Consider the following 23,976-nt stretch of genomic DNA (forward strand, 5'->3'; position numbering starts at 1 on the left):
TGACCTCCTGTCACCAAGCAAGGACCCGCTGCGTGGCAGGAGGTCACTGCCGCCGCCGCCAGGTACAGAAACGCGGCATTAACTCACTTCCTGACCTCCTGCCGCCAAGCAAGGACTCGCTGCGTGGCAGGAGGTCACTGAGCTACTCTAAAACACCCGGCGAGCTACCCGTCGCTCGCGAGCGACGGGTTGGCGAACGCTGCCATAACCCATCACATCACATGTGTAGTCCGCAGACAGCACAGACATGGCAGCATTGTGGGGGCACAGAGTGATGGGAGGAGTCTGATACACCATAACCCATCACATCACATGTGTAGTCAGCAGACAGCACATACATGGCAGCATTGTGGGGGCACAGAGTGATGGGAGGAGTCTGATATACCATAACCCATCACATCACAGATATCGCCAACACTGCACAGCTTCTCTGAGCATCCAAGTGATGCTCCAGAGCAGTGCTCAGCCTGATAGAGCCAGCAGTCCCACTCCATAGTCAATAAATCATAAGTTTAGGGGCAGCATAGAGCCCTGTTCCAGCCCTGGCTGCACATACTATATACTTGTGCAGTGATTAATACAGATTATATAGATATGAAATGGCTTTGGGGGGGGGGGGGGTAACTGCAACTGAATCGGTTACAGGCTGTAACTTACAGCAAAAAAGGAAATAAAGGTTGTATGTATCAATACTTGCCGCCCAATGGACTGGGACAAGGACCAGGCTCCACTGTCCTGGGCAGTGAATGCCGCAGAGAGCCGGGCAGGGGACTGGTTAAGCTGGTGCCGCCTTCAGACTGGGCTCCCTTCAGACTTTCTCGGCGACTCAGCGAGCTGCGAGACTGCAGAAGGTGGCAGGGCAAGGCGCGCTGTGTGACAGACGCGTCACGTGTGCTGCGCGCGGAGGAGAGGAAGCAGGGAGGGGGGGAGGAGGTCGGCGAAGGAGCATCAGCGTCACGCAGGACGTGTAATAGTGAGGGGGGCGTGGACTGCACAGGGCGGAAGTGCCCTGTAGTAGCCTAGGGAAGCCGCAGCAGGTATAATCTGTTCACAGAATCGGCGCCTATGCCCACATCGGCGTGTCCCCGCATTGAGAGATCCATATGGATTCTCGGCAGGGCGGCAGCAGCAGCAGGCTGGCTGGGCGAAGGAGGCGGAACTGAGTTCCGGCTTCAATTTGAACTGCCGGAACTCAGTTCCGGTGCGTTCCGGCCCACTTTAACCCCTGGCCAGGACCTAACTTTGTCCATTTCATAATCCATTTTATCTCTTTGATACTTCTTATGTTTTGTTTCTATTACTTTGGTCTCTATGCCTAAAACTTTTTTGTCTATTTCCTCCTTTTTCTTTTTAAAAGACTCATTATCCTTTATTTTATCTAGTTCTGGTTTTAACTCATCAAGTTTTTTTTTCTGTCTCCTTTAAAACTTTCTTTTTCTCTGATACCAAAAGTCTAATCAGTGAGAAGGAGCATTCATCCAGAATGCGATACCATTCCTTCATGAACATCTCATCATCTACACCTGTAGTGGGTAATTTATTTAATCTTAACCCCCTCGGGATACGCCCACATGTAAGGTAATTATCAAGACTTTTGATATCCCACCAAGTTTTTGTCTCACGAATGAGTAGTTTCTAAAGCATATGTAGAATATCTGGATTGTCCAGATTAGTATCTGCAATCACAGGAATGCATATTCTTTCATCAAATATTCTATTACATTCCTTCTGTCTCCTCTTGTTTTGGTCACCACCTTTGAACATACTTAAAAATCGGTAAAATACCACAAATATAGAAATATATAAGAACAATGACAAGAAATAAGCAGCTTGAAACACCAAAGAGTCCACAAGGGTGATTTGGAAACTGCACAGGTGTATCAGTCCAGCGCTAATTTGCAGTCCTCACAGCCAGCTAACAATGGGTTAAGGCAGACCCTTTTCAAAGGTACACTAAGTCCCAATCCGGACTGCAGCTCACTCCCAGAAAAACCTTACAAAAATAGAGTTCTAAGCCTTAAAAAACTTATCATCAGATACTAATATTGTAATTAAAAGTGCGGATAAAGGGGGGGGGGTGGTTATTTTGGATCGGGAGGCTTATGTGGCAGAGGCTTACCGACTCCTGGGTGACTCCACCTCCTATAAAAAACTTGATGCTGACCCCACTCCCAACTTTATCATAAATTTGGAAAATCTCCTTAAAAAGGGATTGGATTCTAAAGTTCTATGCCTCAATGAATATAGGTATCTCTTAAATCGTAAGCCCAATCTGGCTACATTTTATCATCTGCCTAAGATTCATAAAGGCTTAGATAAGCCTCCAGGTAGGCCTATAGTGGCCGGGATTGGGTCCTTGACATCCAGGGTATCCGAATATATAGATGAAATAATTAAACCTTATGTTTCCAAACTAAATACCTATATTAGAGATTCCACCCACACTTTACAGCTTATTAGTGAGACTGTATGGGAAGAAGGTCTATGCTGGGCATCGATTGATGTCCAGTCCCTATACACAGCGATACCCCATGAAAAAGGGATCGCTGCCATCAAAGGGGTTCTAGAGTGTGATCCTAATATTCTGCCTGAAACTAATGAATTTGTATGTGATTGTTTGAGGTTTGTGTTAACTCACAACTATTTTGAGTTTTTGGGGGAGTGGTTTATCCAGACTTGGGGGACGGCGATGGGGACGATCTGAGCCCCAAGTCTGGCTAATCTGTATATGGGAGAGTGGGAATCCTTGTTGCTTATGGGGGCATGGGCCCATAAAATAATTTTTTTTCGAAGATTTATCGATGATATAATTCTGATTTGGAGGGGTGATGAATGTGAATTTAATCAGTTTATGACTGAACTCAACATCAATGTGTTTAATTTAAAATTCACTTCGAATTTTCAGCCTGTAAAAATCGAATTTCTGGACTTGGTCCTTAGTGTTGAAAATTTTCTCCATAACCATAAAGTGGAAACATGCACCTTTTTCAAGAGTGTTGATAGCAACAGCTATCTAGAGTATGAGAGCTGCCACTCCAAGCCATGGAGGGACAACATCCCATATTCACAGTTCATGCGTTTACGCAGGAACTGTACAAACCTTGAGATGTTTGATGAACAAGCCTCTATATACACACAAAGGTTCAGAGAACGAGGCTATCCCATCAAAGTGGTGGATTTGGCACTTAACAGGGCAAGAGAGGCAGAAAGAAGTACTGTCCTGCAATACAAGGAAAGAAAAGATGATACAAAAAATAGAAATGATTGCTTATTCATAACAAAATACAATGATGAGGAGCGCAAAATTTCTAGAATGCTCAAAAAACATTGGCATGTTTTAAAATGCGATCCTTTGTTGGGGCCTTTGCTGGACGAAGCCCCCAAAATTGTTTATACAAGGGCCAAGACCATTAGATCATGGGTCGCAAAAAGCCAACTTGAGCAAGTGCCCTCTAATGAGGTGTCAACTGCTTCATCTTTTCTTGCTTTGAAGGGCTGCTTCCCCTGTGGCAGGTGCAAAATTTGTCCACTAATACAAAAGGGATCTACCTTTGAGGGACAAAATGGTAACATGTTCTCAGTGGGCCATTTCATTAACTGTAATTCGACTTTTGTGGTCTATTTGTTAATATGCCCGTGTGGTTACAAATATGTGGGTAAAACGAAGCGTTTTTTAAAAACCCGTATTTTAGAACATGTGAGAAACATCAAACATGGAATTACCAACCACAGTGTCCCCAGACACTTTAAAAATACCCACAACTGTAACCCTGCTGGCCTTAAAGTTAGAGGTTTGGAGATGGTGCCGATTAATAAAAGAGGGGGGGGACAGGGAGCGAGCTCTCCTTAGACGGGAAACCTATTGGATTCTTACTCTAAATACCCTCACCCCGGCTGGCCTGAATGAGGGCTATGAGATTACACCCTTTATAAATACATAGCCTCTCAAATTTCCCTCTAATAATAATAATAATAATAATTTTTAAAAAAAATCTCCTCTAAATTGCTCTTTACTATTTAGCCTGGGTTTGCATGTATTAACTTGAAATTTATGTAATATATATTTTGTAGAACCCTTAAGCTATAATATATATAATGGTGGATCCATATTTTATATTGATCCTATTAGGGACCACATTTAGGAGTAATTATTATTCTGCACGTTGTACTATGTGGTTCCTATCTTATGTATACCTGTATCTCTGTGCCTCTTTTGCATGTATGTCCTTTGAAATTTAATATGATCTATTTAGTTGATTGTAAAAAATAATTTTTTGCGATATTGGACAATCTCCAGATCTTATGGTCTGTAGCACTCGCAACAATTTTTTCCAATTTCCTTCTTTTTACATGTTTTTTGTTCTTACATTTATTCTACATGTAAAGTTTGTTCTTTCCATGTATTGCTAAGTCTTAGGATGTAGCGAAATTATCCATAAAATGTACATGTATATTGTGCCAGCACGTGAGGGGTTAATTAGCCCCTGTCCATCTATGGCCAGCCGGTCTCGTTAGTGAATACAATACAGACCGCTGATACTATGGACGTTGTTATAAAAATGTTTGCATCTCTAATATGTACATCAAAGCAACATATGCGGACTTGTATGTATATGCTTTTTAACTAATCGCTCAATTTTCTGTTGAAAACTTTGTATGTAAAAACCCTATGTGGTATAGCAATCAGTACGTGAATTATTGACGCCCACATGTGCTAAATACTCTCCTATTGGTCGCCACTTTCTGTCTTAAACACAGAGCTGCCGGTCACCAGCCACGCCCTCTGATGAAGTTCCTATACAAAACGCGTTAGGGCGGGGCTTGGTGACGTCAGCCTGTTTGTACGTCGGGTCTCCCCTGCCTCATCTGTTCCTGCTAGGACTCTCGGAACGCCGTGTCCCACTTTGTGTGAGCCCGACGGGATACCGATCGTGTCCGCAGCGCCCCAGAGGTGGTAGGAGATAAGCCTGGTCTTTGTTATTATACACCTTGTGGTACCCAGCCCACACCTGTTTTATTTCTGGTACGAGTCCACCTTGACTGCACCGGAGCAATTTTATGCTTATTAAAAAATCAGTTTTACACTATGGAGCGCTCCTCTGTTGTTATGTTTCTGCATATATATAATATACTATTGTGGAGCCTAGCAGTTCACTACTCTGACTGAAAGACCAAATATCATTTTTTTCTCATCAAGAATATTTGTTTCTATACCCGTATACACTACGGCTAGTGGATACCACGTCTATAATTGTAGGTCCAACAAGCCTCTACAGCCAAAAAATATTGCGCTTCCTAGGAGTATCCTAGAGTTCTACCACAATTCCGTGTGACTATCATATTATGCCATGCCCCTGAGGAAGTCGTGAGAACGACGAAACGCGTTGGGCTCATTTGTCGTTTATGGACATCCATCTACCTTGTGTACATACAGATTGTCATACCTTCAGCTCACAGTATCTGTAATTGAACCTTGTGTTTAAACTGCTATGCTCCTGTGAGCATCTTTTTAATAAATTGTTTTTTAAACATTTAAATTGTACAGCCCAAATTGTATAAGGTCTCTGTAGCGCACCCTGAATACTCCATCTTTCTCCATTTCTTTACCCGGGTCCCATCTAACAGGGGATCCTTTCAGGGCTGCAGCTCCATCCATCACTCATATTGAGCGCACTGTGTGCCCCCCCCTTTTTTTCCATATATTTATATATATATATATATATATATATATATATATATATATATATATATATATATATATATATATATATATATATATATATATATATATATATATATATATCCCAGGATTGCGGGGACTAAGTTCGTCAATGTAATAACAAACAGTAAAGTACGTTCATGAAGTCGCTAGCCTTCATGGCAAATATAATAACTTGTAGTAAAATACATGCAACATTAAAGAATGCCCAAAAGCCATGCAGCATACTGTACATGTTTACATTATTATGTTACAGTGCCAAATTGCATGTGCTATCAATATTAAAATACAGTATGTGTTTACTTCACACATAAATCAAGTTAGCTTGTGGAAAAACAGAAACACTTTTGGGCCTCTGGAGCCATCTACTGGAGAGTTCTACAAATTGACATTCATTTAGAATGAACAACCATGTTATCTACAAGAAAGTGAATATACTGGGAGAGATTGTTGTTGTTTCTTTGCTTTTTTTAAGTGTACCTTCTAATATCAGAGAAGTGATTGCATAAACATGTATTTTGTCTTGTACTGCAAACTTCCCACATGCATACAGATGTACCGGGTCACATCTTTGCCGCCAGGCCGCCATGGCGGAGGCTCTGGCGCATCGATATTCTCCTGGCGCTGGCGTCCGCCAAGGGGTGTGGGAGCACGCCATGTAATACAATCCACCACCACTGGGTGGCTAATGCTCCATCAAGCTACAGTCGGAGTGATGTGCCAGTGGTATCCCGCTATTCGCCGTAAAGAGCGCGCTTACAGTATGAGACGCTCGTGCACAATGAGCCGCTCGTAGGAAATGAGACGCTCGTGGCCGTAGGAGTGAGCAAAAGGACTATAAGCTCAGTGGCAAACGCAGGATTTTCAGAAGGGGGTTTCCAGAGGGGCGGAGCAAAGCACGGAGATGGACACTTAGGTGACCCAGTATATGCCGGGTCAGTTAAAGTATTATAGATAGACCAAATGTATATAAATACTGTACATATATATATATATATATATATACATACAGGGGCGTCAACAGCAGTGTAAACCCCTGGGCATTGCAATGTATTGGAGCCCCTACCGATCCTCCAGCGGTAGGGGTGGGGGAAGCTTTGATGTCCTGCGGGTGGTAGGGGGTGTTATATCAACCACTCAGCATGTAGGACCTGGATCAGTAATCTCCACTAATTACCCCTTTACTGCACAGATGGTGGGAGATGAGGTGGGAGAAGCGGGCTTTGGGCTGAATGAAGGGGCCCTGATACATAACTTCCAGGGTGGTAGAGGATGTTTAGTACGCAGAGGAGGGGTGTATAGTGGAGTGGGCTTATTATTCATAATTTTCTGGTGGGAGGACAGCTTGCTTGACTGCAGATATCTCCAGTTCCCGGAAATAGATTTCTTAGCTTTTAATAGAATTAAAAACTAGAGAATCCCACCTACCAAATGGTCCTGGGGACTAGGGGATCAGAGTTCAGGAGGCAGAGCAATCCGCCAACAAGTATATAAAACTACATACCAGGTGTGTGGAGCTGGAGCAGTAACCAGCTGCTGGAAGGCTGATATCTCTGGTTCTGGGCACAGTAGAGACAAGCTACTAGTGTCCCTCAAAGGGGGAGAGTCCCTGCTTTTGGAATATTTCCTCAGAAAAACTCTAAGTCAGACAGAACCTGAAATATCTGACTGGGAATAGCAATTAACAGGCTTGGATGGGGACCACTGCTTTGAAGTCAGATATCTCCGGTTCCCAAGGGCCGATTTTTAAAATTCTTGTACCCATGGAAAGAGGGGACCCTCAGCTTTCAGGATATGGCCCTTAGACTCCTGGGGGGGGTTTCTGGGTACTCAGAAACCCCCCTGCGTGCGCTACTGAAGCTGTTCACGTAGCCGTAATGTGTAACAGTAATGTGTACAGTATGCAGCTGAAGGCAACCGCCTCCTCCCCTTCCAGACTTGACCTACAGTACACAAAATATCAGATTTTTACCTGATAATATGTTTTCCTCTACTCCACCATGGCAGCCATTACTTGTGGGTTCTTCCCCTATTGGGTAGCTTCGGAAAGGAAAAAAAGACGCCCCTTCTCCATATAAGGCTCCTCCTCCTTCCTTCTGTGTCTTTCATTTCTAGCTATCAAACACAAACAGTTAATTGCATACAAAAAACAATATCATCTCCCGGGTTGGGAACTATGCTGCCATGGTGGAGTAGAGGAAAACATATTATCAGGTAAAAATCTGATATTTCCTCTACCTCCCCCATGGCAGCCATTACTTGTGGGAAATGCCCCAGCAGTTCAATTTTCACTGGGCCGGGATACATATACAAAATCATATAATAATTACTTAAAAAAAAAATACTCTTCCTTTTTTTTTTTTTCATATTACCGCAGATAAGACCTTCCTTCCAAACTTGGCATCTGCCGAAGACATGACATCTACCCTGTAGTGCCTTGTAAATGTGTGCACGGACGACCACCCTGCTGCTTTGCACAGGTCTGATATGGAAGCCGCACCTTTCTCCGCCCATGAGGTTGCTACTGCCCTCGTGGAATGCGCCTTCAGATCTTCTGGAGGTACCTGATTGCTAACTTTATACGCTTCTACAATGCAGCTTTTTATCCATCGTGCGATTGTTACCTTGGACGCTGCCTCCCCCTTGTTCTTCCCCTCAGTTAGTACAAACAGGTTTTTGGTCTTCCTAACTTTCTTCGACCTCTCTAGATAAATTTTTAATACTCTGACTACGTCTAGTTTGTTCAGCCTGTCCTCTTTCATGTTTGCTGGTTTCGCACAAAAAGATGGTAATACGATCTCTTGATTTACGTGAAAATCCGATACTACTTTGGGTAAGAACATGGGGTTTGTTCGCATTACGACCTTGTCTTCGAACATATTCATAAACGGCTCTTCTGCCCAGAGGGCCTGTAGTTCTGAAACCCTTCTAGCGGACGTTATGGCTACTAGGAATGCCACTTTCCATGATAGAATTCTTAATGATATTTCTTGAATGGGCTCGAATGGCTCCTGCGTAAGAGCGTTGAGAACTAGGTTCAGATCCCATGGAGCTATAGGTTGATGAAAACGTGGCCTTATTTTCTTGGCTGCTTGTATAAATCTTTGAATATACTTGTTACTAGCGATATTGATGTTCAACATGGCTGACAGTGCTGATATTTGCACCTTCAAAGTGCTAACTGCTAATTGTTTTTCCAACCCTTTTTGCAAAAACTCTAAAATAGTAGATATTTGCTCCGGTAATCTCTTATTTTCCTTGCACCAATATGTATACTTGAGCCATACTTTATAATAAGATTTGGAGGTAGACGTTTTCCTGGCTTTTAGTAAGGTATTCACCACCTGCTCCGAAAACCCTTGGCCTACCAGCGCCCTGGTTTCAATAGCCACGCCATCAAGTTCCAATCCTCCGGTTGGTGCCTCTTTACTTTGCCTTGAACCAGTAAGTCTGGTCTTTTTGGGAGCTTCCACGGCCCGTCCACCGCCAGACGTAGAACCTGAGCAAACCATGCCCTCCTGGGCCAGTACGGCAGGATCGCAATCACGGTTGCCCCTTCCTTTTGTACCTTTCTTAGAAACCTTGGTATTATTGGGAATGGGGGGAACGCATATCCCAGTTCCTTCGGCCATTCCGCCGTCAAAGCATCCCACTGCTCTGCCCGTGGGTCCCGAAATCTGGAAAAATACCTGTTGACCTTCTTGTTCTGGTATGTTGCCATCAGGTCTATCTTCGGATTGCCCCATATCTTTGTTAGTGTCCTTAACACTTCTGCGTTTAGGCTCCATTCGCCTGGCAGGCACATTGTCCTGCTCAGACCATCTGCCACTACATTTTCCTTGCCTGCGAGATACACCGCCCGTATATTCGCCACGTTGTTCTCCGCCCAGGCAAACAGTTCTTCCGCTTCTTTCATCATTTGAAGGCTGTGGGTGCCCCCTTGTTTGTTCACATAAGACACCACGACCTGGTTGTCTGACCTGACTATCACCTCTTTGTTGATGAGCTCGCTCTGAAAACTCTTGCATGCACATAGGACCGCTTTCATTTCCCTGAGATTGGAGTATTTCCTCCTCTCTTCGTCTATCCATGCTCCTTGAGCTGTCTGGTCTTGACACACTGCTCCCCATCCTATCCTGCTTGCGTCCGTGGTAACCACCACCTGACCCATCTTTGCGAAGGACCTTCCTCTTTCTAGTCTGCGGCTGCATGACCACCACTTTATGTCCTCCTTCGCCCTCTTCGTTAATACTATCCTTTGTGTTAGGTTCTTGCTGACCCCATTCCACTGTGATAGGAAGCATCTCTGAAGCTTTCTGGTATGAAACCTTGCCCATTGGACAGCCTCCAGAGCCGACGCCATGAGCCCTAGCATCTTCATACACAGCTCCGCCGATATGACAACCCTGCCTAGCATCGATCTCATGGTCTGTACCATCTTTTGCTGTCTTTCCTGACTCAAACTTACTTTCATATCTTGCGTATCCAGTATCACCCCTAGATACTTTATCCGGTTTGTAGGTTCCAGCTGGCTTTTCTTCTGGTTTATCAACCAGCCGTGTTTTGTTAGGTACTGCATTGTCCTGCTGGTGTGTTTTACCACCAAGTCCCTTGTTTCCGCCATTATCAGTAGGTCGTCTAGATATAACCAGACCACTATCCCCTCTTTTCTCAAGTTCGCAATTATCACCACCAGTACCTTGGTAAACGTCCTGGGGGATGTGGCTAACCCAAACGGAAGCGCCGTGAACTGGTAGCTTACTCCTTCGACGCAAAATCTCAAATACTTTTGATGCCCCTTGAATATAGGTACATGCAGGTACGCGTCTCTGAGGTCTATAGAGGTCATGTATGAACCTCTTCTTAAGTCTGGGAGTATACTCTTCACTGACTCCATTTTGAACGACCTTACTTTCAGGAATTGATTCAGTTTCCGTAAGTCCAATATCGTCCTGTAACCTCCGGACGCTTTTTGAACCACAAAGAAGCGGGAATGCCAACCTGTCCCCACTTGATCTCGGGGAGTTCTTATCACTACCCCTTGATCTATCATATCTCTTAGACTTGTCAACAGGGCTCCCCTTTCTGACGAGTCTTTTGGTATGGGAGATTCTGTAAAGAAGTTTCCTGGAATCTTCCTGAACTCCAATTTGTATCCTGTCCTTATTATTTCGAGGACCCACTTGTCCGTCGTGGACCTCTCCCAGGTGCTTATATATCTCAGCAACCTGGCTCCTACCACCTGTAGCTTGGCGTCATTGTGAGCTCTGTCCTGTGGTAAATCTATTCTCTCTTCCTCTTTGGGAACGAAAATTTGCCCTAGATGACCAATTACTCCTGCGAAATCCCCTACCTGGTCGGTAGCTCCTCGCTTCTCTATATTCCTGTGGCTGGTACTTAAAAGACCTGTTCACTGCAGTTTTCTTAATCACCTTCTCCTGTGGAAGCCAAACCGATTTCCCTCCGGATATCTTTGTTATAATTTGGTCTAGCTGTGTTCCAAATAAATAGTCACCTTGGAAAGGAAGCGACAATAACTTTATCTTGGATTGCACGTCTGCTGCCCAAGGTTTGAGCCAGAGTGCTCTCCTAACTACTGTTGCTGTAGCATTTGCCCTTGCTGTCAGTCTCATAGTGTCTAAGGAAGCCTCGCACAAGAATTCGACGGCCAGCTGAATGTTCTGCACTGTTTTAAGCATATCTGACCTTCTTAAACCATCCATCATATCTGCTTCCAGCTGCTGGCACCACTCACGCAATACCCTGGATGTGGTCGCCATAGAGGCCGCAGGCTTCATAGCTGCCCCCAAGGTCAGGTGCTGTTTTCTCAGCCCCAGCTCTACTCTCCTCTCCATAGGGTCTTTAAATATGTTTGCGTCTTTGAGAGGCAATGTCGTCTTTTTCGATATCCTAGCGATCGCTGCGTCGACCTTAGGAACCTCATCCCAAGTGGACGTCTGATCTTTAGGGAATGGATACATCTTACCTATCTTTGCCGGTACCGTAATTTTTTTATCCGGATGTTTCCACTCATCCGATACCATGTCTTTTAGGGTCTGAGATAAAGGAAATGTTTTCCCTTTCTTTCTCTTATCGCGGAACAGTAACTCCTGAAGTTTCACTTCCTCCTGCGCATCCTCAATATTCAAGGATTTGTGTATCAACGTTAGAAGGTTTTCCACCATGTCGGCATTGAAATCATTTTCTGATTTATCTACCACTAGCTCCTCAGCCTCATCTGCCGCTGTATCTGCTATTTCTTCACCAGACTCTGCTGAAGCTTCGCTTACTCTGGAGCGACTTCTCTTCCCTGTGCTCTTTGCCAGATCTTTTTTGGCCACAAAAGTGTCGGCAAGCGCCGTCTTCAACATGTCGACCAACCCCGACATCTGTGATAGGGGTAACAACTGCGGTGTCTTGCATTTCTCGCATACACTCCCCATGTACTTGTCTGGCAATGATAAATTACACATAAGACATTTTGCCGTGTGCAATTTCTTGTGTCTGGATTTCTCTCCTTTATCCTTGCTGTTATCTGATCTGTATAACAATATACAATTATCAGCCGATTCCGTTATTCTCATAACCATGCTCAAAAAACAATAAAGTACTTCTTGTGGCTTACCCTGACTTTTGACTGATCTGCCTCCTCTCCTCTTCCATGCTTGTACTGACCCTTAAGGCTGTCTACAATACAACATGCCTATATCAGGGTATTTGTACCATATAAATTACTTCCATAATTGGTAGTGGAGAAAAACCAGCACACTCACCACCTTCTGAGTATAGCTGCTTCCAATCCCTCAGGACCTGCTGTAGCTGCCTTACTTCGTTGGTGGTACAGCGTTTGCCATTTCACTTTGCTTCCTTAAATCAGCGCTTCCGCGCGTCACCGGCACCCGCGTCATCCACCTGCGCCAGCGCTGCGTCCTGACGTCGCCGCGTCTCGGAGCGTCACTCCCTCTGCTCCCATAAGTGCCACGCTGTCCGGCCGCAATGCGGCCTGCTCTCCTCCTTTGTCACCCGCGGCCTGCCGCGGGCGACGACGTCCGCCCGGTCTCACCTGGATTCCGGGCAGGAGACCTCCACCACGCCTCCTTGGACGCCACCGCTTGTTTAGCCGCCCAAACCTGAGGACGGCCTGCGGCTTCTTGAGGTTTCACCAGCTCCCTGGCTACTTTGTCCCCACCTGAACGCTCCAGGCGACGGTGGGAACCAGATCCACTTCACAGGGTAAGCCACTGAAAAACAAACCACCTGCTACCCCTTGGGAAAGAAAAAAAAGACACAGAAGGAAGGAGGAGGAGCCTTATATGGAGAAGGGGCGTCTTTTTTTCCTTTCCGAAGCTACCCAATAGGGGAAGAACCCACAAGTAATGGCTGCCATGGGGGAGGTAGAGGAAAGTACAAGACATTATATTACAGCGCTAATCCATGTAAGGGATGCAGGGATTCATGTTTCGCTGCTAGAGCTGCAGATGCCACTGATTGTATGAGCAGCACTCCACAGCCTGTACATATCAATGTGCTGCATACTGTAGGTTAGTGGTTAGCTGCGCGGCTCTTCGTGCTTGGAGACCCGGGTTCGACTACAGTGACATCCTTTTTTTCCCTTCTATTCCAATATTTTGTAGAGTGATATTTAATAAAACCAGACCATTAAACGTAAAAGTGTTATTAAACATTTATAATGTGTCCCTATAGATTGTAAGCTTGCAGCAGGGCCCTCCTACCTCCAAGTCTGTCTGTTGCTACAGTACCCAGTTTGTTTTATCACTGTCTACAATTGTAAAGTGCAACGGAATCTGCTGCGCTATATAAGAAACTGTAAATAAATAAATGTGTCAGTCAGTAACGAGTACACCAGTGTCCCAGCTACTGCACTGAGGGTGTTCAGGGCCATTCTACAAGAAACTGGCCGTTAGCGGTCGGTTCGCTCCTTAGAGCGCCGATGGAGCGACCTTGTCAGGAGAGATCCTGACAGACTTCAGTCCATCATGCGCTGTAAGTACAGTAATGTGAGAATACTGTACTGTAGAGCAGTGGTTCACAAACTTTTTGGAATCACGGCACTCCAAGAGTATCAGAATATTTTTCAGGGCACCCAAAAGTTTGTAAGTTGTGCTTAACTGTCATCATTACAGTACTGTACAGTAGGTCCAGTTACAGTACTGTACTGTATGTGGTAAGGAACATGATTCACTTCTATTTATACTCATACAGTACAGCATTTGGTACTTGTGTATTTTGGCGGCGCCCATCGCATACCATAACGCATACAATGGTATGCGATATCGTACGATAGTGCACGATGGCATACAATTTTGAAATTGTATGCCATTGTACATGGCATACGATACGATTAAACATTGTGTAAGCACCCTAATGGGTGCTTATACAATGTAAAGCACCCAAATGGGTGCTTACAATGTTAAATGCACCCCCACGCCACCCCCCCACTATAAACGTGAACCCGAAGCGTGGCGAGCGCAGCGAGTCCGCAAGGGACGGCGGTACGCGTCCTACGACCTTTTCATACCCCCACTATCCACGTGGAGTTGAGAATAGTATAGCGTGGCGAGCGCAGCGAGGGGACGCGGATACCTGTGAAGGTATCCGCGTCCGCTCGCCACACTTCGGGCTCGGTGCGCTCGCCACACTATTCTATAGTGGGGGGTATGAAAAGGTCGTAGGACGCGTACCGCCGCCCCTCGCGGGCTCGCCACGGGTTCACGTTTATAGTGTGGGGGGGGGGTAGCGTGGGGGTGCATTTAACATTGTAAGCGACGGACAGACAGCTGCCATAGGAGGGGCCCAGACAGACCCTTGGATATTTAATATACAGTAGGAGACAGTCTCACCTGTTTGGGCAGGGCCGGCGCCACCACTAGGCAAACCTAGGCATTTGCCTAGGGCGCCGGCCACTGGAGGGCGGAAAATGCCGCCCGGGTACCTGTCCTACCGGCGCTGTCTATTTCAATCTGGCGGCGGAGGCAGTGGGGGTCCCTGCAGTCTATTAAAAATCACGAGCGCTATCCGCCGGGCTATGCGGAAGCGCTTCTAGTGTGAAAACTCTGGCAGCACGGAGCACGCTGATCTCAGCCAATCAGCGTGCTGCCAGTGTTTTCACACTAGAAGCGCTTCCGCATAGCCCGGCGGATAGCGCTCGTGATTTTTAATAGACTGCAGGGACCCCCGCTGCCTCCGCCGCCAGATTGAAATAGACTGCGCCGACAGGTACCACCCCACACACCCACCCCCCCCCCCCCCCCCGGCACCAGTTTCTTGTAGAATGGCCCTGTGTTTGGGACCCTCCTCTGCCAGCTGCATCACCACAATAGTGTGATTACTAGAATGCCCAGACCTCTAGAAAGATAGCACAGTGACCATGTTTTCTGGTAATTCCAGCAGCGCTGCAACCTTCTGGGACTCTGGAGGTAGTTTAAATAAAAAAATAAATAAAAGAAATGCAGTGTGGGACTCCAGAGCCAGTGTTTACCATGCACCTTTTATAAAATAAGCCACTGGTACATCTATAGAAGGCTGATTTCTAGTCCCAGTCCAGCCTTAGTGCCTGCAAATACTTCCATGTATTGGCTACCTCATATAACCCTTTATTAGACAAGCAGCAATGCATCTAATAAGAAACATTTACAAGTTTAGAGTTATGCTGGATACAGATCCATGTTACCAACCTATCCAGTGGTAACAAACACCTAGAAATATGGGAACAAAAGGACAGCAACAAATTTGCACAAGGTTTAAAAAAAACTAAAAAAAACAAAAACCACACACACACACACACATTTAGCCAGTGATAATGGCTCAAATCACCTAGTGTGTACGAGGCTTTAAGGGCTAATTCAGACTTGGTTCCAGAAAAAGGGAGTGGTATAAGGGTGCACCTTGGAAAAAAAAATTATGCTGATCTGCATATGGGGCTGTCAAGCATTTTTCAGGCTACATGCAAACCCATGTCTTGCCCAGGTGCTCCCGTATACTGTAATTTGTACTTCTGTGCACAAATATAATAGTGTGCAGGACTAACAATACATCCAAGCCAGACCGCCATTTTCTTTAGTAACAGGAATACCATCTACAGTATAAAAGATGTCAAATGGATGTTGTGCCAGTCAGGGCCACCTTAACAGCATTGTAGGCCCTGAGCAAAGCAATGCACTAGGGCCCCTACTCACCCATAGATCGGAAAGTTGTTGGTTCTCCTGCACTCTTCACATACAATGAAACGCTGTGAAGCACTCTGATTGATATAGGCTGGTGCTATCCACCAATCAGCATGCTGACAGCAGGAAAAGAAAATGCCAATTGGCTGTTCTGATAATCTTTACAGCCTCCCAAGAAGCTCAGAAGACTTGCAGCTCATTCTGGCCTTGCTCAAAGGCCCCTAGAGTTGAGAGCTGCCAAATAAAGAAGGTATAGTGGACACTATTGTGCGGTCTCTTTATATTAGTGGCTGGTAGAGTTCACCTCCTGTCCGATGGATGATCAAACACCAGAAGCAACAAGTTGCCGGGTTAAAATCGGTCAACCTGGTCATTTGCTGAAAGCAAGGTTGTGTGTAGCGTGAAAGTCTTCCCAGGTCACAAATCCTGAGTTGAAGACCCTGGTAAAAAGCAGGGTCATTGACCCTTTCACACTACACAAGTTAAGTAGAACTGCTTCATCGGGTATTTTACCGTTATGTCTGAAAGGGGTATAAGTTAAATGTTTCTGGAAGAGTGATACTCACTATGTAATCATAATTAAGCCCATACATTAAGATGGCCCTAGTGCAAGTGGAGTAAGACTGTTACAGATTGGACAAATTGCATCTTAAATTTAGTAATTGTAGCCGCTTCCAAATAAACGTCACTAAAGTTACCAGTTAGAAAAAGTATTTTATTAAAAATTAAGTTTAATCAGAATTATAATTTAAAAGACAATTGAAAAATGAAGTCACATAAAATAGTGCCAAGAAAACCAATCCATAAGTGCCTTATAATGTAGCGACAGAACAAGTCTAGAACTCCTGAGATTCTGCAGCTTTGGGCTCTTCAGAGGCAGAGTTCTTTGAGCTCTTCTTTGGCAGTAGGATTGCATGGATATTTGGCAGCACGCCTCCCTCTGCTATAGTGATGCCATCAAACAGCTTGGCTAGTTCCTCATCATTCCTGACAGCCAGCTGAATGTGACGGGGCAGAATCCGGGATTTCTTGTTGTCTCTGGCTGCATTTCCTGCCAGCTCAAGGATCTCAGCACACAGGTATTCCATGGTTGCTGCCATGTAGACGCCAGCTCCAGATCCAATCCTCGCAGCATAGTTCCCCTTCCTCAGGTACCTGTGGATACGGGCAACTGGGAACTGGAGACCTGCCCTAGAGGATTTGGAGGATTTAACAGCTGCAACTTTCTTGGCTTTCTTTCCACGACCAGACATTCTGATAACCTGTTAAACAGATTGGGTTAACATTTGTAGCAAATTGTAAAAAAAAAAAAAAAAAATTCAATGTTTTAACACACTTGGTAGTTTCCCCATATTGCTAAAAAGCCACGAGACAGTCGGCAGGTATTACTGTTGTAATAGTAGCTTTTACTACGAGAAGGGAACCCTTTGAGTGAAGAGAATTTGTCAGAATTGGTGTGAAAGTTGCCAAGCAAACATTTTTAATCATAATGACCTGTAATATTTACCTTATGTAAGAATATTTATTTTATTAACACAACATTTTTTTATTTGAGTTTATATAAACAGATAGGACAGTCATTTTTTTGTGCATAGCTCAGATGTTGACACCCAAAGGGTTAAATAAACTTATTTTAACAATGACACTAGTTAGTCAGTCCGAATGAAGGGTAGAAGTATCAGAATAGAAAGTCATCTTGTTCACTGGTAAACAGTGGTTTATTTTTGACAGACTATCATACTAAATTAAAAAAGCCATAATAAAAGTGCTAAACTCACAGGAAGCCAGATGTACTAAGCCTTTAAAAAGTAATAAAATTGAGTGATACACCATGAGCCAATCAGCTCCAAAATGACATTTTTCAATCACAGCCTGTGATATTGCAAATAGGAGTTGATTGGAGAGCAATAAAGTGCAAGCCAATTTATCACTTTTCAAACTTAATACATCTGGCCCAGTGATGTAGATTACACCTGCCCCTGAGAATAAAGCTAGATACAAACCAAGTTTATCTTTTCCAGTCTGGCTGAATGGAAAATCTGGTAACGTCTGGGAACAAATGCCAATCAACTATTTGCTCCAAAAAGCTGGGGAATGGACAAATATTTACATAGAGCATTAACCATTTTGTCTGACTGACCATATTTTGTCTGTTTCTCATATTTAGGAGCAGATCTATTGTTATTGGATGTAAAAAAAACAAACAAACAAACAAACATCGGTTTTTAATTACAACCTGTCAGATTGGAATTAATCTTATAGAATGCATCCAGCTTTAGCACAATTCCCTGGTATAGCAGAGGTCTCATTTCTCTCCTAACAGAGTGTCCAGTTTCAATCTTAACAGAAAGCACAAGTTTTAACTAGAAGGTAATTGGTTGCTAGGGGGGCAGTTTCTCTACTTTCCAAAATATCACCGGTATTCCATCATCAGCATAGCCACGTGTGGTTTTTCCTATTTTTAGCAGACTATCCTGCAGTTTAGCCTTGTGTCAGACACTACATGCCATTCATTGCAGTCATAGAAGAGTAAGAGCTGGATACACACCTGCAGATTTCAGTCCAATCTGGTTTGAAACAAAAGCCCGGGGAATGTATGGGAGCAAATGAATCAGAAACTTGCTCCCAGATGCTGCAAAAACAGACAATGGTTTGTTAGACACAATGGTTAAAGTGATTTAACAAATCAGCAATTGTATTTTTCTTCTGCATTTTGGAACAAATGTTAATTGTAATGTGCTCATACATTTCCAGGTTTCTGTTCCCTCCAGACATATACATCTTTAGGTATGTAACCACGCATTAAGGGTAGAGCTTTCTCCAAAACGAAACACTAGTTAATCACATGAAGGGAGTGGGGCATTAATGCTTGCCTATGAACACACTGATGGAAACACCAGTAGGTCAAAGGTTTAGAAAGTATAGATACACTCAGAAACTCCATACAGAATGTGTGACTCTGGTAACATGCACTCCATACTGCCCTACTTCCCTAGTAGTCAGGAGTTCCATATTGCAACAGGAGATCTATTAAACAATCTTAATGAGAATGTGGAAGATAAATGCAGAGGAAACTGGTTTGTTACACAACCTGCAGCAATTTAATTGCCTTTTACAGAGTGCCAATAGCTACAGTAGTAATTCCCAAACTATACAACCTGGGGTGCCTTGGGACACATGCAGGGGTGACTCATGTTGCAGGTCCAGGACTTATTTGGGCCAGGATGCAGTTAAGATCCCGGCGGTCGGGATCCCGGCGTTCAGAATCCCGACACTTTCTCCCTCCTGGGGTGTCCACGACACCCCTGGAGGGAGAATAAAATAGCGTGCCGAGCGTAGCGAGGCACCGGGCCCGCAAGGGGGGGCGATCCACATCCCCCCCTTGTCGGCATTTCGGCTGTTGGGATTCTGAACGCCGGGATCCCGACCGCCGGGATTCAATACTGAATCCATTTGGGCCATATAGCAGACTTTCCATCCAACTAGTTGAATAGAATAAAAAGCTGATACTGGATGGGAGCGAATAGTTTGTTCCCAAAATCTGAAGGTTTGAAAAATGTCCTGGGTTTGTGATTTGCTCCTATCCACTACCAGTCCAACCAAACTACAGGTGCCCATACACGTTACAATTATTGTATACAGTATCACATCTCATTGCATATCAGTTTTGCGATAAGATCAGATGAGATCTAGTACAAAATGTATGTGCTGCACATACTTTTTGTACTAGATCTCATCTCAAAACCGAGATGCGATATTGTATACAATAATTGTAACGTGTATGGGCACCTTAATACTTGTAGCTTAAAAGTAATAGACATGTGGACAGTCAAAAGATAATTCTGTCCTTCTCTGCCTAACAGTTTATGGAACACATAAGCACAGTTTACATATTTCACATTGATTTCCAAGTTTCTCAATAAGAAACTTGGCCTAGAGGGGACATGAAAATAGTTTTCATTCTCTAGGGCAGTGGTTCTCAAACTCAGTCCTCAAGTGCCCCCCACAGTGCACATTTCCAGGTCTCCACGCAGAATCAGCTCCACTTGTGAATCTTTTTTTAAAAAAGTCAGTGAATAATGAATACACCTGTGCACCTGCCAGGTGAACTGTGAAACATGTACTGTTGGGGGGGGGTCCTGAGGACCAAGGTTGAAAACCACTTCTCTATGGCATCAGTGCTAATAAATGAAATACAGCAGCTCCCAAATACATACATCTGTAAAAGATTGCATATTAAATAAGCAGATGCATTGCTTTAGAGCATCAGGATTAAAGTAAAAAAAAAAAAAAAAAAACTAATAAGTAGTGTTTGTTATAAGAGAAGTAACCTCTATGGTATTACACTATAAAAGCTCAGTAAAGCCAGGTACTCACCACAGTCTTCCTCAACACTGAGAATATCCAACAACAGCCCCTAACAACCCTTCCTCTCACCTGCCATTTATACCACAATAATTGTATATGCTGCACAGCTCTGCAGCCAGCTAATTAACCAATAAGGGTCTGCAGGCTCAACATATAGGTAACGAGTCTGTTTAATGCATTAGCTCAGTACATGTTCATACCCTCCAACATGACCCATTGCATTCGGTACACAATGCTCTGCTCCTGGACTTCCCTCTTAATGTATAAGTGCCGTCACCTGAGTTGAAACACCCTTCTCGTCAATTAACCAGCTCCCCACAGGTGCTGGCAATCATACATTACCAGGGAAGTCCAGGAGCAGAGCATTGTGTACCTCATGCAATGGGTCATGTTGGAGGGTATGCCTGTTTTCCAAATAAAGAAAACAGGGGCCTATGTAATAGTAATTGCAGCATTGTTGCCACAATATTAGTGGTCCGCACTGTAATGGATAATTAACTTTTGAATGAAAATAAACCCACTATGTACTATGTTTTTCTATGACACCCTTAGACCAGAAGTTTCCTATTGAGAAATAATACACACACATACACAATTTTATATATTCTCTATTGTACAGTATACCCTTATTGTACCTTTCATTTAATTAAATATTACATCCATTATATATAGGCATACCATGCAACCCTGTGACTTGAATACTTCAAGCCTGCATTTCATCTGGTGTTAATCAGCTAGATATTTGTGTAATTCATGAGTGTACTAGTTTAAAGGATTACTATTGTAAGCCTAATTATATATGTGTTGTTGTTACTGTGACACTGGGCGGTATGTATCATGCATCGCATATTGCATGCAATACATCCTAGTGTATTGCATGCTAAGCAGCGTTTATTAATACTATAAGGAACTGACAGATTTGAGTCAGGGATTAGATGTGGGGGCAAAGGAGAGGTGGGAGTCAAAAGTGACACCAAAGCAATGCAGTTGGATATGGGGGAGAAAAAAAAAAAAAGAAAAAAAGACCAGAGTGTGAGAGTGTGCTCAGCAGAAATGGCAGGAAAAGAAGAACTGCATTAGTTTTGAAAGGTGCAGGGTGCTAGAATGAACACAGCCAGTAACAAATGCTGGCTGGCTTTAGATCACTTTATCCAGCAATTGGCCTGAATCACCTCATTAATGAGGCGAAGCAGGAGCGGAGAACGACAAGATGTATTAACATCTTGCCTGCTGAAGTGGGGAAGCATAAACCCCCCCGAGCCCGAAGCATGGCGAGCGGACGTGTAATACATGTAACATAATACGCGTCCCCTCGCCACACTATATAAAATAAACTCCAAGCCAACGTGGATAGTGGGGGTATGAAAAGGTCGGGCGGACGTATTCCGCCGCCCATCGCGGGGCTCGCTGCACTCTCCACGCTTCGGGATGACGTGGATAGTGGGGGAGTGCCTCAATAAATGACATTATATGTCATTTAATTGTATAGTACATTAAATGCCATTATAACAGGTAAAATCGGATCAGATATTAGATGGGATCGCATCTGATTTTATATCGGACCCAATTTTTGTAATGTATTCACTGACCGAGAGCAGTGAATGAATTACATAGGAAAATCGTGTACTTATGTAGTATCTGGGCGCCCGATTTTGTGATTGTATGCCTCACCTTAAGGCATACAATCAGATGCGATTCGACGCGATTTTTCAGCAAAATCGAATCGCATCGAAATTGCATGCGAGATCGCATGCAATCCGATGTGATTCGATGCGATTTTTCATAGGATTCAATGTTAACAAGGTCCTGTTCATTTCCCCACTATCCAAGTGGGCATAGAGTTGATTTTATATAGCGTGGCGAGCAATGAACAGGACCTTGTTAACATTGAATCCTATGAAAAATCGCATCGGATTGCATGCGATCTCACATGCAATTTCAATGTGATTCGCTGCGATTTTCCGACCCGATCTTAAAATCGGGCGCCCAGATACTACATAAGTACCAAAAATCGCATCTCATCACGGGTGCCGGACGGGTTCCCGACAGTCATTTACCCGACTGTCAAAATGCCGACAGCCGGGTGCCCGACGGACACCCGCTATTTTCCCTCGTGGGGGTCTACGACCCCCATAGAGGGAGAATAGAATAGGTGTCTCGCGTAGCGAGCCACCGTGCCCGCAAGGGGCTTTTTTGCGCTCGCCATGCTGTCTGACTCCGGCCAGTCGGGATCCCGACGTCGGGATAATGACTGTCGGGATCCCGACTGTCAGAGTCCCATACCACACCCCTCATCACATTGCATCGCATGCCATACAATAATGACATGAGATGCAATGCGATTTGACTACGTTTGCGTACGTAGTAAAATCAGGCGCCGTGCTAGGAAACAAGTACCCAATTCACACGTCACTACTTTTCGGAGAATGTGTGATTTTGTCTGTTTTTTTCCTGAAAAATAGCATATTACCGAAAATTTGAATGTGGGTTCTGTCTTAAATAGAATATTGGCAGAAAATTATAATCGACTATGGGCTACCATTTTACCTGTCCACAATTTTAAATTGTCTATACTATAGTTTTACAGTGATCTCGATACTGTATCATTCATACCAGCTCTTTAGGATGTACCTAAAAAAGAGGCCAGAGATGAGTGCTATATAAGGAGTAAGGCCCTTATTCAGATCTGATCGCAGTACAAATTTGTTCTCAATTTGGGCAAAACCATGTGCGCTGCAGGTGGGGCAGTTGTATAGAGAGAGCTAGATTTGTTTGAGTTATTTTGTGTCTGTGTGGGTTAAATACTGGCTGCATTATTTTTCATACTTGCTGACTGTTACATTTGCCTCTCCATGAGAAGCCAGTAGAGTCCAGCCAAATCTCCAGGTCGGGTGGCGGGAACAAGGCGGCTGACTCAAAGCCCCACCCCCAATCCACGCAAACACTGCATTTCGTGGGTCCGCGAGTAGGGGACGGGGCTAAAATGATGCGAAATTACACAATTTGCATAATTTTAGCCCCACCCCCTTTCAGCGCACCCGCGATTTGCAGTAAACGCCGGAAATATGATCAGCAGGCAAGGGGGGTGCAGGGGCTCTGGCCAACAAGTGGAAGACTTGCCCACCTTTCCGGGGGGTGCTGGGTAAGAGGCGGACCCAATTCTCGGGAGCCTCCCGGCCATTCTGGGAGGGTAGGCAAGCCTGTTATTTTTACACTGCAATTTAGATTTCAGTTTTAACACACCCCACCCTAATTTCACTCTCTCTGCACATGTTACATCTGCCCCACCTGCTCTGCACATGGTTTTGCCCATTTTTAAAACAAATTTGTACTGCAATCAGATTTGAATAAGGGCGTAAGTGTAGGGACAATGTAATGCAATTCATGTCATCAGTCATATCCTCTTCTGCAAAAATGACACAAATTACACCATCACTTCTTCCTCACTTCGCTGAGAAAATAGATAGCATCCTCGAAAGTAGATTGTTTTATAATCTTAAATTCTACTGTATGTGTCATTTTCATGTCATATTTGTTCTCTGTTTACTTACTGTATGTACTGCAACTGCAGCAGTGATAGATATGTAGGCTTCTGCTAAACTCAGTGTAAAGGTCCATACACACTGGGCTTTTTTGCCCAGCGTATATGGATAACAATAACGATGATGGGGGAAATTGCTGGGCTGAAAAATGCTCAGTGCATAA

The 23,976-nt window shown here is 44.2% G+C and overlaps 1 protein-coding gene across 1 annotated transcript; it reads right to left on the reverse strand.

Annotated features, from left to right (window-relative positions):
• Nucleotides 1–16,597: 16,597 nt before the first annotated feature.
• Nucleotides 16,598–20,396, reverse strand: LOC146058770 (histone H2A-like). Its single transcript, XM_083171000.1, has 3 exons — nucleotides 20,281–20,396; nucleotides 18,452–18,535; nucleotides 16,598–17,165 (listed from the first exon to the last, which is right to left on the reverse strand). Exon 3 carries the CDS (start codon nucleotides 17,154–17,156, stop codon nucleotides 16,740–16,742), a length of 417 nt encoding a protein of 138 aa, XP_083027126.1. The 5' UTR covers nucleotides 17,157–17,165; nucleotides 18,452–18,535; nucleotides 20,281–20,396; the 3' UTR covers nucleotides 16,598–16,739.
• Between the last annotated feature and the right edge of the window lie 3,580 nt (nucleotides 20,397–23,976).

Source organism: Crinia signifera, chromosome 2, assembly GCF_055691185.1.
Source record: "Crinia signifera chromosome 2, ASM5569118v1, whole genome shotgun sequence".
In the NCBI taxonomy this organism is placed as follows: domain Eukaryota; kingdom Metazoa; phylum Chordata; class Amphibia; order Anura; family Myobatrachidae; genus Crinia; species Crinia signifera.

Bases quoted from the DNA above. Each gene is read 5' to 3' on its own strand.
- LOC146058770 (XM_083171000.1), bottom strand. From the start codon at position 17,156: ATGTCTGGTCGTGGAAAGAAAGCCAAGAAAGTTGCAGCTGTTAAATCC.